We start from the raw sequence: 17,566 nt of genomic DNA on the forward strand, positions 1-17,566 counted from the left end.
GGCTTCTCTGTTCATGGAATTTTCCAGGCAAGAATACTGGAGTGGGTTGCCATTTCCTACTTCAGGGGATCGTCCCAGCCTGGGGATCGAACCCACGTCTTCTGCTTCTCCTGAATCGGCAGGCAGATTCTTTACCACTGGGCCACCAGGGAAGCCTGGGTGTTCGTGTACACGTCTTTATATGTACATTTGTTTTACCCTCCTTGGGTAGATACCTAGGAGTGGGATTGCTGGGCCATCTGTTATAACTCTAACTACCAAACTATTTTCTAAAGTAGTTGTATCATTCTACATTCCCACCAGGAATGCATGAGAGTTTTGAATTTCTGTACAGGCTCAACAATACATGTTATGGGCTGTCCTTGTAATTATAGCCATTCTGATGGATGTAAAATGGCATCTCACTGAGGTTTTCATTTTCATTTTCCTAATGACCAGTGATTTTGAGTAGCTTTAATGTGCATATTGGCCATTCATATATCTTTGGGGAAATGCCTATTTAAATTAGTTGCTGATTTTAAAAGCTGGGTTTTCTTAATATAGAGTTGTCTTAAGAGGTTCTTAGGTATTCTGGATACAATCTCTTATTAAATATACCATTTGACAATTTTCTCTCAGTCTGTGCGTTCTTTTTAGTTTCCTGATTATGTTATTGGAAGCTCAAAAGTGTTTAATATTGAAGTTCAATTTGAAAACATTTAAAAATTTTCTCATGTTTTGCTATAATATCTAAGAAATCATGCCTACCCCCAAATCATGAAAATATTAATCTATATTTTTTCTGCAAGTTATTTAGTTTTAGTTCTATATTTAGGGCTGTAATTGATTTTGAGTTCATTTTCTTGTATCATGAGAGGTAGAAATCCAAATTCATTCTTTTGCACACGGATAACCAGTCATTTCAGTGCCATTTATTGAAAAGACAGTTCATTCGTGAACGAGCAGTCTTGAATGTTTTTATCATATGTATTGATAGTCTTTTAATTTCTGTTCTTATGTTTTGGTTTTCAGGTTGCTTATCAAGTGTCCCACAAATGAAAAAAATTTCCACATCTTATGAGGAAAGACGGAAGCAAGCTACGGCTATTGTTTTACTGGGAGTGATAGGAGCTGAATTTGGTGCTGAAATTGAACCTCCGAAACTGTTGACCAGACCTCGAAGCTCTAGTCAGATTCCTGAAGGGTTTGGTTTGACTAGTGGTGGATCCAACTACTCACTGGCCAGACACACTTGTAAGTTTAAAAATTCCTAAAGTTGATCTATTGCTTCTCAATATATATTATGTATTGAAAATATCTTAAGAGTAGCAAACATATCCTGAGTTTTAGCACGAATATAATGCTTAAATTAAATTGGAAAGCAGTATAATCTATTTGGCGCATTCCCCTGTAGTTATAGTTCTGGGACTTTTTAGAAGTTAAAACATGGGCTTTTAAATGCTTTTCTTAAAATGACACATTTCTGAGCTTTGTGTTTCTACATTTTGGTCAAGACTTTAACCAAAACTTCTAACTTCTAAAATAATTTCTGAAAAACTATGCATCTTGTCATGAACAAGGTTTGAAAAGTCAGGGGTAGGTGTGGAAGACCAGCTTTATCTTCTATATACATACGTATGTATATGAATATATATGTCTGCATTTATATATATAAATATATATGTATGTATTTTATATATAAATATGTATGTATATATGTAAAAAATATATTTTAAAGATCATAAATGAGGAACTATGAATTACTTCTATAATTTAAAAAATATTCCAGTAACAGTTTTCAAAAGACTAAAAACGTCAGCACTTAAATGGTTTGTCTCATATTGCTGCTTTTGGTTCTGTGTTTGGTATGTTAGTAATAGGTCAGGATATTTTATAATGAGGTCTTTGGTACCCTATTGTCAGAACGCCCTTAGGTGAAGGTCAGAATGTTCCTACTGCAATGCAGAATCATTTCTAACAAATGTACCGCCTTAACCACCAAATAATAATTTACCAAATACATCAAGATATTCTTTGTAGCATAAATTGCGATGTGTTCTTTTGGAGTTTTGACATTTAAGCAAGGGGAAAAAATATATGCTACTTTGTTAGCTAAGAAGTTCATTGGATCATTGTCACATACTTTTTCTGAGAAACCAAGGAGTCATGTTGGTAGCTTTATTACTAAAGCCCTGTTCTAGACTGGGTTGCCTGCCCGCTCCCTCCCATCCGGGCTGAGATCGTCCCTCCAGGAATTGGCAGCTTCTGTCCCAACACAATCTACTGGTTCCAGAGCCCATGCTTTCAGCCATGGTGTAAACTGCTACTGCTCATGGTTTTTGGTTGAAAAGGGCTTAGTGACTAACAAGTGCTGTTAGTTTATAATTTAAAAAGCACTTTCTTTTCTATCTCTTTATTTGATCTTCAAAATAGAAATGAAGATTATTTCAAACTGGCTCAGCCCAAATGTAGTAAAACCTGAATTTGAACCCAAGTTTCTTGTGACCTGAAAGCTCCTGGTCTTCCTATTTTCCGCCTGGCCACATCTGCTTCCCCTCTCCTGCAGGGGCCTCTTCATCATTTCCTGGGTTCTTCAAGTTTCCTGTTTTCCATTCATAAACCCCTGCTCAAATCTCACCTACACTCCCAAGGGCTCTTTAATAGGCCCAACCTTTCTGTGTCACTCTAGACAGAGTAGGACTTATATATAGAGCACCTTGTTTAGAATTTTGAATATCAGAATATTAGAGGTTAATGAAACCTTGACATGATTTAGTCTGGTGGCTTTCAAACTTTTTTGCTCACCATCTCTTTAGTGGGTATCAAGAAATGTCTAATCTCTTGCACAGTTTTGTATTGACAGCTGAAACTTTTTAATAATAAGTTTGAACAATTTCAAAAGATAAAATTTTGAAGATACTGTGATATTGAGATTTAAAAATGAAACTCGTTCTTTTAAATTAATTCAATAGAATATTTGGCATAACTATTTGATACCTGCCATCATCATCCATTAAAAAAAAATTTCAAGGCGAACTTTCAACGTCAAAAATTTTACATCCTTGATTATTTTCTTTGAGAGAAAATTTCCACCCTCAATGTTTCAGGGAAGGTGTTAATTTGCATATTTAGCATCCAAAAATCAATTCCTTTAAACTAACTATGTCTTAAGACTATGTGTGCTTAAAAAACTATATTTTCCTTGAAAAGACTTTAGACACTCCCTTTTGAAAGGGGTTACCTGTTTTGAAGACTGCTGATTTAGTGCAACATGTGTTTTATAATACCTCCACAGCGTTCATTTGTATATTTTCCTGCAAGGAAAGTGAACATAAATGTTATTTCCCTGGAATTTTCATGCTGCTTTGTATCTTGGTTGTTGCTGTTGTTCAGTCGCTTAGTCATGTCTCATTCTTTGCGACCCCATGGACTGCAGCACGCCAGGCTTCCCTGCCCTTCACTATTTCCCAGAGCTTGCTCAAACTCACGTCCCTTGAGTTGGTGAAGCCAGGTATCTTAGTATCTGTGTATAAGTGTAGGAGCATTATAAATCAATGAGTCACTGGCTGATTTCACCCAAGCCAATAGTTGGTTGGTAGGCAGATGAGTTTGGCTTCCCAGGTGGCTCAGTGTTAAAGAATCCACCTGCCAACGCAGGAGACGTGCGTTCGATCCCTGGGTTGGAGAAGATCCCCTGGAGAAGGAAATGATAACCCTCTCCAGTATTCTTGCCTGGAAATCCCACGGACAGAGAAGCGTGGTGGCTACAGTCCATGGGGTCGCAGAAGAGTGGGACAGTACTTAGCAACTGGGCACACACAGGGAGATTGGTTTACACCACATTATCTTACCTATCTAGACTAGTATTGTTGCCATCTGCTTACTAACCACAGTTAATCTTTATTCAAAATTCTGATATTCATGAATTTGCTTCTGTGTGTCTTTTCTCTTGACTTACAGTTTCATCTATAAATTATTACTAATGTAACTAGAAAAAGACAGAATAGGTTAGGTGAAGTAGATAATTTTTTAAAAGCACAGTAGAAATATAGCACAGTAGAAATGGAGATTTTTCAAAGAAGCCCTGGGAATTGATAAAGGAATGGAAGGCTCTTAGTACTGCTCTTTGGTTTGTTAAAATTCAGGGAGCTGAACTTTAACTCTCTGCAAAGGGGTCCCAAAGCCTGACCCTGGTGTGAGGGAAACCGGGCTGAGCTCTGCTTCAGAGGCACTTTTGCCGCCTCCACTTTTCCAAGCAAGGGAAACAAAATTTACCCAAACGTTTAAAACAGTGAAGGCTTTAAAAACCAAACTTGTTCTTTGAGCACCTTGGATGAAGAATGCAGATGTGGAAAGGACAGAAGGTAGTGATTCTTAGCAAATAATATTTATAATCACTTCATTGTAACAGAGGACAGAGAGATTCTCAGAGTTCTCTAGAAAGCAGAAATCATATATAAAAGTGAATGATATAGTACTTACTGGAACAAGTTCAAAATCTATAAAATGTCTGTGGTATTTCTTACGTATTATGGTTGCCCTATTCTATTTTAATAATTTAAAAGTGCTTTAAAGATAATCATGAGTTTCTTTTAACTTCTATCCCATTCCCCTATTTTTTCCCAAAAGTCTTAGATTCCTTGGTGGTAGATTTGCCTAACACAGGGATTTCTAAGAATAGGGATGTCTTGATTAAACTTTAGGTGTATCAGTTTAAATCTTGCTCTCTTGATTGGAAATAGTCAGGTGTCTAAATGTTCCTGGGTCTTCCTTGGGCTCTTTTCAATCAGTTCTGTGTAATATCAACGTGCTAGAAGTTGCTATGTGTATCGCTATGGTATTTGTTTATGTGGCATTTAAAATGTGTTGCTACCATTAAATATTTAGTCTTTATGGCATCCTATTGAATGAGTTAGTAATTATTGTCCTCATTCTGAGATAAGGGCATTAAGATACAATATTTGGTGAACTTTAATTGCTGGAGCTCTAACCTTCCTTGTAAAGACATTCTGTGAAAACCCAGAACGTAGTCAAGTTCCGATCATCCACATTGGTGGGGAGGGCGGGGAGAGACACTGATGCCTAATTCAAAAGTTAGACATAGTTTCATAATACATTTTGGTTTTTTGTTTTTATATTTAAAAAATTTTCCATCTCCGTCTTAGATTGACTGGTTAATTTTTAAAAATATTTGTTTTGTACTTGGCTGCACTGGGTCTTAGTTGTAGCACATGAGGTCTTTAATCTTCGTTCTGGCACGCAGGATCGTCAGTTGCGGCGTGTGGGCTCCAGTTCCCCGACCAGGGATCGAACCGGGGCCCCTTGCGTTGGGCATGTGGAGTCTTAGCCGTTGGACCAGCAGGGGAGTTCCTGTGATACATTTTATACTTATGCTGGCATTTATATGAATTTTTTTGTGGGTGTTACTCCTTACATAAAGTATCAGAATCACATATTGAAGACAAAGCTGGAAGAGTGGAGACTGAGTCCTAGACCAGGCTACTCTGTGACCTTGTGCCTCGGGAGCAAAGTGACCCTCCAGGGTGCAGTTTCCGCTTGTATAAAATAAAAGGCAGAAGCTGTCTATCTTTGAAGCCCCTTTTGATCCAGTTGGTCTCTGCTTCTGAAGTGAAATGGAAAGCATCCCAGGAAATTCCCCTCTTCCTTCACCCTCCTGTTTTCTGCTCTAAGTAGGAATGATTGCTTTCTTGTGTCTCATCAGCTCAACTTCAATAAGGATCTTCCTTCATTTTTATTCTGCTCCACATATGAGACGTGGTTAGAATATTTTATGGAATCATTTATGTTACCTTATAGGGCTTTTGGTTCCTCCTTTCACTCAGTCTCTTCTGCTCATTTTTTTTTTCTGAGTAAAGAAGGTGAGGGAGATTTATTGATATTCATATTTCTTACACAAATTAGAATATATACAAATAAGTCATATTTAAAGTCACCTAATTTGGTTAAAATGATATGTTATTTCTCCATTTATAAATCAAAGCACAAATGTTTTTATAAAAGAGTTCTTTAAAACAGCTCTGTTTATAATGTCAGATATTTTGTTCAAAGCATTTTTTTTTTGCCACTTTATTTTTATATTTGAAGGATATTTGCTATGGAATTTTGTGGTTTTCTGTCAACAAGAATCAGCCACAGGTGCACCCACGCCCCCTCCCTCCCGAACCTCCCTTTCACTCCCTCCCCACCCCACCCTTCTGGATCGTTCATTGTGGAATGATGCTGGCAGATGTGCTGTGGAATGATCTGCTGTCTAGCAGATCTCATTTTGGTCTCTCATTAGCTTTCTGACTTTGGGCAGGTGCCATAAGACGTTTCCCGAGGCAGCCAACTCTGAGACACACTTGTGTGCGGAACTCTCCTGGGGACTCAGTACCTTTAGGGAGAGACAGAAACTGGGCAGAGGGAGAAGGCGAATTGCATTTCAATTGCCTAGAAAGCTTCAGTTGATCTTGGGAACTCTGGAGCTGGGATAGACTTCAGACTTGTCCTAAAGTAGGTCTAAGGGCTCAGCCTTTACATCTCCAGGTCATTCAGTCATTGAATCAGGGGTGCCCTGAAGAAGGGGTGTGACTTTGGGTGGGCCACTCTCTTCATCCTGGGGCAAATCCCACAGAGGGAATCAGCCCATACTTTTGAGCCATGAGCACCCCCAAGAGCCTGGGGAGTGCATCCGTCGCCGAGGGGAGGAGGGGCCGCCTCTCCTGGCTTGCACTCAGCAGGTCACTCACTCCCGTGTCCCAGCTCCCCCTTCCGTCCACAGAAACCACCATTTATTTAACAGTGTTTATTCCAAGTCCACATGTATCTCTTGTTACCCTGCAAGACAGATATTTTATCCAATATGAGGTACATTAATAAGAGTCGATTCCTGAGCATTTACTCTGTGCCAGGGTATTTTGCTATGTTCTTCATATGTATTATCTTACTTAATTTTCTAAACATGTCAGTTACATGCTGTTACCATTTATTAGATGAGGACCCTGAAGCTCAGCTCAGTACTCGCTCAAGATTGCTGAAGTTGAATTTAACTTTCTTCTTACAAACAATGAAGGCATAGGTCAAACGTTTTAACCTCGTACTGCTAAAAAAGCATCAAGCCTGAACTTGAACACCTGTCTTCCAAATCTGAATATGTATGTTCACCATTTCACGCAGTTGTCTTGTCTCATAAACAAGTGAGATTCAGAAATGGGGCCGTACAGAAAAGGGGCACGCACATCAGTGAGCCACAGCTCACCTGGAAACAGGTGCCCTGTTGAATCGTTTGTTTAGGGATGTGCTGGTGCTGTAGAGAGATAAGCATGTACAAAATCCACATCTCCATACTTATGAACAGTTCACATCTAAGGTGTGAAAAACTTAGAGAAAGAGAATGAATGTTTCCCCATAGTGGGTCTTTAGGAAATCTGCAAACCCAGGGCTCTTCTACTGGCCAAGGTGAATGGCATCATGATGTTGCCTGGGAGATGCTGTTTATGGGCACTTGCATTTCTGTTCTGGAAAAAAGATCCAGATTCCATTCGATTCTCAAGAGAAAGTCATTAAAATAAACAGTTAAGAACCCCATGAGTTTGTTGGAATAAATGGGTCCTATGTTACTATGATTTTTAAATCATAGTAGACAAGAATAGACTTGTGTCCCTCTTGATTAGTTCAGCTGTAATACCACAAATTGGAAGCCTCAATTTGATGCTGACTTAGCAGCAGCAGCAGCAGCAGCAATGTCTTAATCCTATGAAACCTATGTTAGAGTTTTATATTAATAATCTTCTGGTGCTATGCTTGATTTTAGTTGGTTGTGGTCTACTGTTGTGAAAATGATTCGCTGATTACTTTGTGTGCTTTCTAACCATGCATGTTTTATATAATGACTACATTAATCTTTGTTGGAGTTGTTATAATGAATTTTATTTCTGATCTTATGGTGAAAAAGTTAAGCCAAATTTCAGATGTTTTATCAGCAAAATTGGGACAAAGTCACTGAATTGCAGTTAATAACAAAACTAACAGTAGTGGCAAATTGTGAAAAACAAGCAGCAACAATGATGAGGAAAGCATTGTGTCATTTGCAAGGATAAGCAATGACCAAAAAAATGGGCCTTTTCCCTGGTCACATGTAAGTCCTCAGATCATGTTGCTGAGCTGCTGTTGTGGCTGTAGAGATTGCATTTCTGTTTGCTTTTCCTCGTGTGTAACTCGCCTTCCTGGCATCTGAAAGTGAACCTGCCTCCCTGTCTGGCTTCTTACCCTGCTGTCCACCTTATTCACTCTTCTTATTGTCCTCCGTCAGCAGTTCCTATTCTTTACTGCTCCTTCTCGTTGGTAATTTTCCCTTGAAAAATTATCCTGGTTCCAGATGCTACTTGGCTTGCATTGCCATCGTTATCTTTGGTGTTCAGAACTCTAATTCTCACTCTAGCTGTGTACTAAAATCATATCTGGAGTGTTTTGAAAATGCATGTGTCTGAGCCCTACCCTGGAGTTCCTACTTAAAATGTCAGGGGTGAGATTTGGACGTCTATGTTATTTTTTTTAAGCTTCATAGGTAATTTTCATCTGTAGCCAGAGTAGACAAACCCAGCAGAAGACAGGGTCCTTTATAGTTATTTGACATTAAGTGTTCTATGGTGGTTTGGGGCACTAAACTACCTTAATGCACAAACTGTAATTTTCTTTTTATTTTAAAATGGAAGAGGTAGTGGGAACTAATCAGAGTGAATAAATAACATTTCTATTACTCTCAGACCTAATTCTTTAGGTAGTTCAGCCTTTTTATTGGAGTTTCAGTGTTCTGGATTGCTTGGGTTTAAATTCTGACTCACTGCTCAGTAGCTTTGTGGCCTTAAATGCTTTAGTCTCTGTTTGTTTAACTGAAAAATAGGAACAATAATGTCATGTACCTCTTGAGGAGTATTGTGAGGATAAATAAATTAGGGTATCTAAAGCCCTTTGAAAAGTGCCTGACGTATAAGTAAGTGTTAGTTGAACGTTAGTTATTATGATTGTTACCAGAAATGTGTCTAGAAGAATAAAGAAAAGAAATACATCTGCTATGTATTAGAACATTTATATGTAAATGACATATATATGTATATAGACTACTTGAAAAAATCTTCCTAAAATCTTATAAGGTAGGTATTACTGTCAACATTTTATATATGAGTGAGCAGATACTCTTAAAAATTAGATTTCTTCCTTAAGGTTATCTGTCTTATAAAGGATTTGAATCCAAATGCAATTTTTCTTCCAAAGCCCATGATATTATTTGCTACAATACATACTGATTCGTACTGTTTGTGGTAAACTACGTTGGTTCCCAGAGGATTTATGTAAAAATGCACTTTTCTTCGGCTGTATTACAGCCGTATTTGGCCGTAAGTGTTGAAATAAAACACTTAACGTATTTTTATAATTATTTATTTGTATTCATGTATATTTGTATATTATTAACTTGGATGAATTTCTACCTACTTATTACCTTGTTTCACGTTTTAACCACATCAACATACTAAGCTCAGATCAAATGGAAAATTTCACTACTCTTCTGTTTTTACTTATCAATAATTTATGTTGTATAACAGCTTTATCGTTTTAACTGTGATCTAACACTTGCATTAAAACCCTTGTTTGGTGACGTAATCCCCTCCTTGTTCTCCAAAAATACCTGTAGTTTGCGATTCTTTTTGTTACTTTACTGCACTGTGCATTTTCGGTTCCTCTTCCATAAAACAAGTGAGTTAGACGAGATTATTTCTCAGGCCACTTCCATCTAAAATTACACAGTTCTATGAAATTATTTATGTGATGTATTATTGTCCTAACTATATGGTTTCTGTTTATCATTATCACTTGAACTTGCCTGTCTTACTTTCATTGTTCTTTATCAATTGTTAATCTGCTTTTAAAGGCTCTAGTATTCCAGTGCCATGCCATGTTTGAAGCTGAGCATCTTTAAAGTATTTTTCTGTGATCCCTCCTATGGGTACCCCTTACCAGCTTACCAGGCTACAATTATTTCCACAAAACTCATCCCCCACACATGTCCCGCTTTGTGGACCTGTGTTGTATTGATGTGATTGTACTGTAGGCCACAGATCAGCAAACTAAGGCTGTGAATCACCCCTGGCCCCCTGCCCGTTTTTTTTTTTTTTTTCCCCAAATAAAACGTTGCTGGAACAGAGCCACGTCTACTTGTTTACGTACCCGTTGGCTGTTTCACGCTGTAGCAGTAGCTGCTGTAGAGATCGTATGGCCTACCAAGCCCCGATTTTTTATTATCTGGCTACTTACAGAAAAAAAAATCTGTCAACCTTCCTGTACATTATTTGAATCCTTTGTTAGTGGCCCTTTCTTACCATTTAATGTACGAAAGGGTTTTAAAGTGACTTTGTTAAAAATATTTCAGTAGCTAAATATAGCATCTACGGTACTCTGAGGTCTGTATCCTTTAAGAATGTAGTACAAAGACATTATACCAATTTTGGGGGGCATCTAGAATGTAATACAGCATTGGTATAAATCTCTGCCAACCATCTAATGTACATACTAGTTACCTTGACTGAGTCGCAAATTTAGTGGCAGGTTTGAGCTTTGTATTGCTAGTGGCAACCCCACCCCCCACCTTTTATTTTGAATAGGACTGTCTTATATCTGATACTAAATAACCTTGGTCTGAAGTTTTCTGACAGCTCTGAAGAAGCATTCCTTCATATTTGTCTGTCCTAATTATGTACTCCAGGGTCACTGTAATTAATATATTTAATTCTGTAAGCTCCAGCAGTTTCATAGCCGAAGGGGACAGAGGCGAGCATCTAGTCTAACCTTTTCAAAAGCTGTGGAACTTTTGACGGTACCCTTCAGTTCAGGTCATTTCAGTCACTCAGTCGTATCCCACTCTTTGCGTACGCTTAGAAAGCTTTTTGTAAGAAGTAAACAGAAACATTTTGTAAGCTTGTTTGTAGATTCTATGCTGCTGCTGCTGCTAAGTTGCTTCAGTCGTGTCCGACTCTGTGCGACCCCATAGACGGCAGCCCACCAGGCTCCCCCGTCCCTGGGATTCTCCAGGCAAGAACACTGGAGTGGGTTGCCATTTCGTGCAGTGTCCTTCAAAAACACAATTCCCAAGGATGTGGAATGTTGGGAGCCTAAGACTGTTTGAATGTTTTATACTCTGGCTTCCATGATCACACAGTAAGTGCTGGTGAACTTGTTGGTGTGAGCCAGTTCAACTGGGAGCTTCCAGAGTGGAAGCCCACTAGAGAACCTGAATGAAATCAGGAAATACAGAGCTCCCTCCTTATACCTTTGCTTTACAGATTATGTTCTTAGGGTCCTGGGGCTCCATACAGATGGCTCAGTAACCACCTGTGCTCTTAACACTCATTCAAGCACAGTGGTACTGGTGTGACATTGTTTCTATAAAGAAACTGCCAAAACAGAGTTAGATTCTTAAAAGCAAAACAAAACACCAAATAACTGAAAACTAGAAATTATCCATCCTTCAAAAACACGATGAAGATAAAAATTCTTGATTTGCCCACTCAAACCTGCTCTGCTTGCAGCCTTCCCCAGCTCAGTTGATAATTATTTTCTTTCCACTTTCTTAGTGATAAGATATGATAGTGAAGTCGCTCAATCGTGTCCGGCTGTTTGTGACCCCATGGTCTGTAGCCTACCAGGCTCCTCCATCCATGGGATTTTCCAGACAAGAGTACTAAAGTAGGTTGTCATTTCCTCTTCCAGGGGATCTTCCCGACCCAGGGATCGAACCCAGGTATCCCACATTGCAGGCAGACACTTTACCGTCTGAGCCACCAGGGAAGCCCACCCCTAATTCCTACCTCTCTCTGACATCTTATCCATCAGAAAATCTTATTGGCTCTACCTTCAAAATATATCCAAAATTCAGCTACTGTTTGCCACTTTTACTGTTATCACCCTGGTTAGAAACCTTCATTTCTCACTAGTATTACTGCCAAGTCTTCCAGCTTCTACTCTTATCCCTTTATAGTGCAATTTTAAACATAGCCATCATGGTAGTGATGTTTTTAAGACAGAAGGTAGATCTTATCACTCAAGGATATCCAGATGACTAACCAGCCACACAAATGCTCAAAAATCAGTAGGGTTTCTTTATATAATAATAAACAAAATAGAAAATGTAGAGAATCATCATTTTTTGAAAGACCCTTCAAACTAGACCCTAAAAACCGGGAAGAAAAAGCCCAGTCTAAAAAAAGATTAAATTTATAGGCAGGTGTTTTATCATAGAAGGAATGAAGATGCCAAAATATGCAGCTTATCCAATAATTACAGGATTTGGGGTTAGGAAGATTTATTAGAAACACTTGTTTAAAACCTTATTTTTTCTTTACAGTAAGTGGATATTTGTGTAATTAAAATAAAATAATAAATAGATGTTCATATTTTACAAATATTTTTAAGATCTCAATAATTATGACAACCAAAAGAAGCCCCATAGCTCATAGCTAAGAATAAACTTAAGAAATATGGAAAAACTGCAACATGTCACTGAGAGAAATAAAGTAATATTTGAGTAAATAAAGAGGCATGTAGTTCTTGGATGGATAAGATAATTCCATATGGTAAATATCACAGTTGTTTCCAAATTAATATATAAATCTCACACAAACACTAAAATTTCAACACTGCTAATTTTAATAGTCAAATGATTCTAAAATTAACACACTAGAGATAAATGGAATATGTGATTTATTTTGTTTTATTCAGTAAACACATATTAGCACTAACAATATACCAGTCACTATGTTAGGCACTTTACAAATATTATTTAATTCTAATTATAACCCCTTGAAATACATAATTATTAAAAAATATCAACCTATACAGTACTGTAAAAATAGAAAATATTTCTAGGCATTAACTTAATGAAGAATATACAATGTTTTTAGAAAAATAATTTTAATTTTATTGAAAAAGTTTTTAAAGACCTAAATAAATAGGAAGATATACACTGTTATGGATAAGTGTACCCAGTATCATAAGAATGTCAGTTTTCATAAATTCAATACCATTTCAAATAAAATACCAATAGGGTCTTTGTTATTGTTTATTTTTATTCAGCTTGACAAGCTGATTCTAAAATGTATATGAGAAGACAGTGAGCTAAGAAAAGCTATGACATTTCTAAAGTAGAAGAACAAGGTGGAGGTTTTTCCTTACTTATAGCAATTCATATCGTGTTATCTTGCTGCAGATTAAACCAGCAGACCTATGGAGCAGAATAGACAGCACAGAAGTGATTCTATACATACAGAGGAATTTGATTCTTTATAGTCTGGCATTGAAGATCAGTAAAATAAAGGGTAGAATTTTTGATGTATGGTATACTTGCCATTGGCTATTCATAAGGAAGAATAATGAAACTGGATTCCTCATGCCCATGATAGCCAAAAAAAAAACCACATCAATTTTATATGGATTTAAAGACGTAAATATTAAAGCTCAAAACCATAATACTTTAAAAAGATGATACAGGAAAACGTGACCTTGGAATGGGGAACCAGTTTTGCAAACAGGTGACAGAAAGCCCAACCAAATAATAAGGACCATGAATAAATTCAACTATGTTAAAATTAGAAACCTCTGTAATTAACAATGCCTTTTAAAAACAAAAAGTAAAGCAAGAGAGGAAAGAGGTGTTTATGACACAGGAAACTGACGGAGACTGTTGCACACGCACACGCACACGCACACATAACTGAGTAAGAAAATGGGTAAGGACTGAACAGCACTTCACAAAAGGAAATGAATGGCTGAGAGGTCTCTGAGAAGATGATGAAGTCTCTTCTAAGGGAAATGCAGATTAAAAACCAAATGAGCTGTCATTTCTCATCTACCAAAGTGAAAGATTGAAGTGTGACATTATCACATTTTGGTGACGATTAGCAGCAAGTAGGACTCTACACTCTACGCTGTGGAGTGTAAATTGGTTTAAGCTCTTTGGAAAGCAACTGGGTACACTCTCCTGTGAGTGTACTCTATCTTTGCATTGTCTAGAAAAGCTTAAATGTGTGAAGTAAATTTTTTTTTCCATTCTATGATTGCCTTTTGATTACTGTAACAATTTGTTTCAAAGAACACAATTTTCTGATTTCACTGAAGTACAAGTTATGAATTATTTTGCTTAAACTTCATGCTTTTTATATTGTAAGAAATATTTACCTACACCAAAATCTCAAAGATTCCCCTCCACCATGTTTTATTCTGAGAGTTTTAGCTTTTGCCTGTAGCTTTGTGCTCTAGTTTGAATTAATTTTTGAGTATGATATGAGGGAGGGTTAATTTTTTAAATTTATTTTTAATTGGAGGATAGTTGTTTTACAATGTTGTATTGGTTTCTGCCATACAATAACATAAATCAGCCATAAAGTATGCATAGGTCCCCTCCCTCTTGACACTTTCCTTTTTTGAAAATCAAATCAGTTAGGTCTGTTTCTAGACCCTCTCCTCTCTTTCATTAATCTGTTAATTTATGTCCGTTGACTAATACTATACTGTCTTGATGACATTGGCTTTCAAGTAAGTTTTGAGATTAGGTAGAAGTCTTCCAAACCCACTCCAGTACTCTTGCCTTGAAAACCCCATGGATGGAGGAGCCTGGTAGGCTGCAGTCCATGGGGTCGCTAAGAGTCAAACATGACTGAGCGACTTCACTTTCACTTTTCACTTTCATGCATTGGAGAAGGAAATGGCAACCCACTCCAGTGTTCTTGCCTGGAGAATCCCAGGGACGGGGGAGCCTGGTGGGCTGCCGTCTATGGGGTCGCACAGAGTCGGACACGACTGAAGCGACTTAGCAGCAGCAGTAGCAGCAGCAGAAGTCTTCCAACTTATTGTTTTACTGTTATAAAATTGTTTTGGTTACTAATTCTTTTGTGGTTTGATAAAATTTTAGAATCTCCTTGCCATTTTTTTTAAAGCCTGTTAGAGTTTTGATTGGAATTCCTCTGAATCTGTAGTTAAATTTGGAGAAAATTGACATCTTAACAATTAGTGAACCTTCTGATCTGTGAAGGTGACATATAGAAGAAATGAGGGAAATATGAAATATGAAATCTCCATCAGGCAGTGCTAACTGCCACTGACAAAATGCACAGGTGTATGCTAAAATCAGTATATTAACACGGCCTTAAAGGATCTTCTCCCAAGAAATTTATCAGTTACAACGGGAAATTGGCTTTCTCCTCTGTAATTGGTTACGATGACCAAGAGATCAAGGTGAACCTTGTCAGTAACAAGATGTATTGACAGCATTCTCTCCCGGATATAATACACAGAGAAGGACACAACATCACTTTGGTGGTATTTCAGCCAGAAATGTATAGCCATAGTCTAATTGTTAGGGGACGACAGAGGATGAGATGGCTGGATGGCATCACTGACTCGACGGACATGAGTTTGAGTAAACTCCAGGAGTTGGTGATGGACAGGGAGGCCTGGTGTGCTCTGATTCATGGGGTCACAAAGAGTCGGACACAACTGAGTGACTGAACTGTGACTGTCTGTAATTGTTAGAAAACATCAGACTGAGAGACAGTCTACAAAATGACTCGTGAGTATTCATCAGATGTGTCATGAAAAGCAAGGTTAAGTATATGAAATTGCTCATCACAGATTGGAGGAGACTAAAGAGACACAAGGGCTTCCCAGATGGCACCTGCCATCTGGGATGGTAAAGAATCTACCTGCCAATGCAGGGGATACAAGAGATGCAGTTTTCCGTCCCTGGGTTGGAAATATCCCCTGGAGGAAGGAATGGGAACTGATTCCATTATTCTTGCCTGGAAAATCCCATGGACAGAGGAGCCTGGCGGGCTACAGTCCAAGGAGTTACAAAGAGCTGGACACAACTGAGCACACACACGGAGAAGGCAATGGTACCCCACTCCGGTACTCTTGCCTGGAAAATCCCATGGATGGAGGAGCCTGGTGGGCTGCAGTCCATGGCGTTGCTAAGAGTTGGATACGACTGAGCGACTTCACTTTCACTTTTCATTTTCATGCATTGGAGAAGGAAATGGCAACCCACTCCAGTGTTCTTGCCTGGAGAATCCCAGGGACGGGGGAGCCTGGTGGGCTGCTGTCTAGGGGGTCACACAGAGTCGGACACGACTGAAGCGACTTAGCAGCTGCAGCAGCAGAGCACGCACACACCAAGAGACACAACAACTAAATGCAGTGTGATACTCTGGAGTGGATATTGGAAGAAGAAAAAGACATTGGAAAATTCAAATAAAGTCTGTAGTTTAGGCAGTAATAGTTCACCAATATTAATTTCTTAGCTTTGGTAATCATAAGGTGGTTATATAAGTTCTTCACATCAAAGAAAGCTGGGTGAAGAGTATCTGTGAATTCCCTTTCTATTTATGCAACTTTTCTGTGAACCTTAAATTATTTAAAAATAAAAAGTTTTTAAAAAGGCAGTTTCCCATAGGTGGTAGTATAAAGACAGATTTGTATTTTTTATAGTAATGTAAGCAATACTATATTTTAAAGTAGCTGAGAATGTTCAGAATTTAAAATTGCAGTTTTATTTTTCTGTGGTTTCCATCCCTAGTGTCCTGCCCTCCCTGTTTTCCAAGTGTGTTATATAATCTGTGGATAGAACGTCTAGCACCATTTTACTCATAGATTTAAAAATGAAAGCATAATAATTAGCAATTCTTAGAACATATCATTGTATTAGTAGGTAGGTTTTGGAAGACAAAGCAAATTTTTTCAATTTAGTTTTAGTCTATGTCCGTTAAATACCAATGCTTCTCACTTTCAAGTCAGCGTTTAATTAGATGTGTCCTTCCCTGGGGTATTACATGAAATTAAGTTGAGAGAAAATAGCAAAGTAAATATTTCCATACTCTGAATTTTATTTATTGCTAGTCAGGAAAAAAGGAAAAAATCTTTTGTAAGCTCTGGTATTAGAGATGCAATAATGTGTTTCTAAGGCATTTCCCAACATTTCTGAAACTTTTAAGGCATCTTTTATTTTACATCTACAGTTTTTCCTCTGCTCATGGCTGAACAATTTATTGTTGTGTTCCTTGGACCTACATTAAGGGAAGCTGCCCATGGAAATTAGGTCCCAGTACAGCATGCCTCTCATTTATTAACTTCCTTTTTCTGTTTTACTGTTAAAAATGTCATGCTGTTAGAAAGTGATCTTGAACCATGTCCAGTGGGTTATAAACACATGCTGTGCCCTCTGTTAAACTTTTCTGATCATCATATAACATTTAAAAATAAATGAGTGTTTCTTTTACATTGGAAAGGTGTTGACATGTTGATAAATGCGTATTTTGAAGAATAATTATGAGAATTCAATATAAGCTCTAGGTTTTGAATTGTGTATATGCCTAAGTGATATTTATCTGACTTATGCCCCCTAATCTCTAGATTTTCTCCTTTAAGCAAATAGGGTTAACATCATGATTAATAAATGATCTCAGAATTGAACTCACTGAACATGTATGTGTATATATATAAAGTAAACGTTATTTAGTTTTGTGAATGACATTTTGATTTAGTC

The 17,566-nt window shown here is 37.7% G+C and overlaps 1 protein-coding gene across 5 annotated transcripts in view; it reads left to right on the top strand.

Annotated features, from left to right (window-relative positions):
- Window positions 1–17,566, top strand: part of WDR7 (WD repeat domain 7) — a 352,886-nt gene that overhangs the window by 196,185 nt on the left and 139,135 nt on the right. For all 5 annotated transcript variants that reach the window (XM_059880930.1, XM_005224234.5, XM_010818910.4 and 2 more), the window contains one exon: window positions 1,012–1,233. In XM_059880930.1, the coding sequence (XP_059736913.1) occupies window positions 1,012–1,233 (222 nt within the window). The remainder of the gene's footprint in view (window positions 1–1,011; window positions 1,234–17,566) is intronic.

This window comes from Bos taurus, chromosome 24 (genome assembly GCF_002263795.3).
Source record: "Bos taurus isolate L1 Dominette 01449 registration number 42190680 breed Hereford chromosome 24, ARS-UCD2.0, whole genome shotgun sequence".
Taxonomy (NCBI): Eukaryota; Metazoa; Chordata; class Mammalia; order Artiodactyla; family Bovidae; genus Bos; species Bos taurus.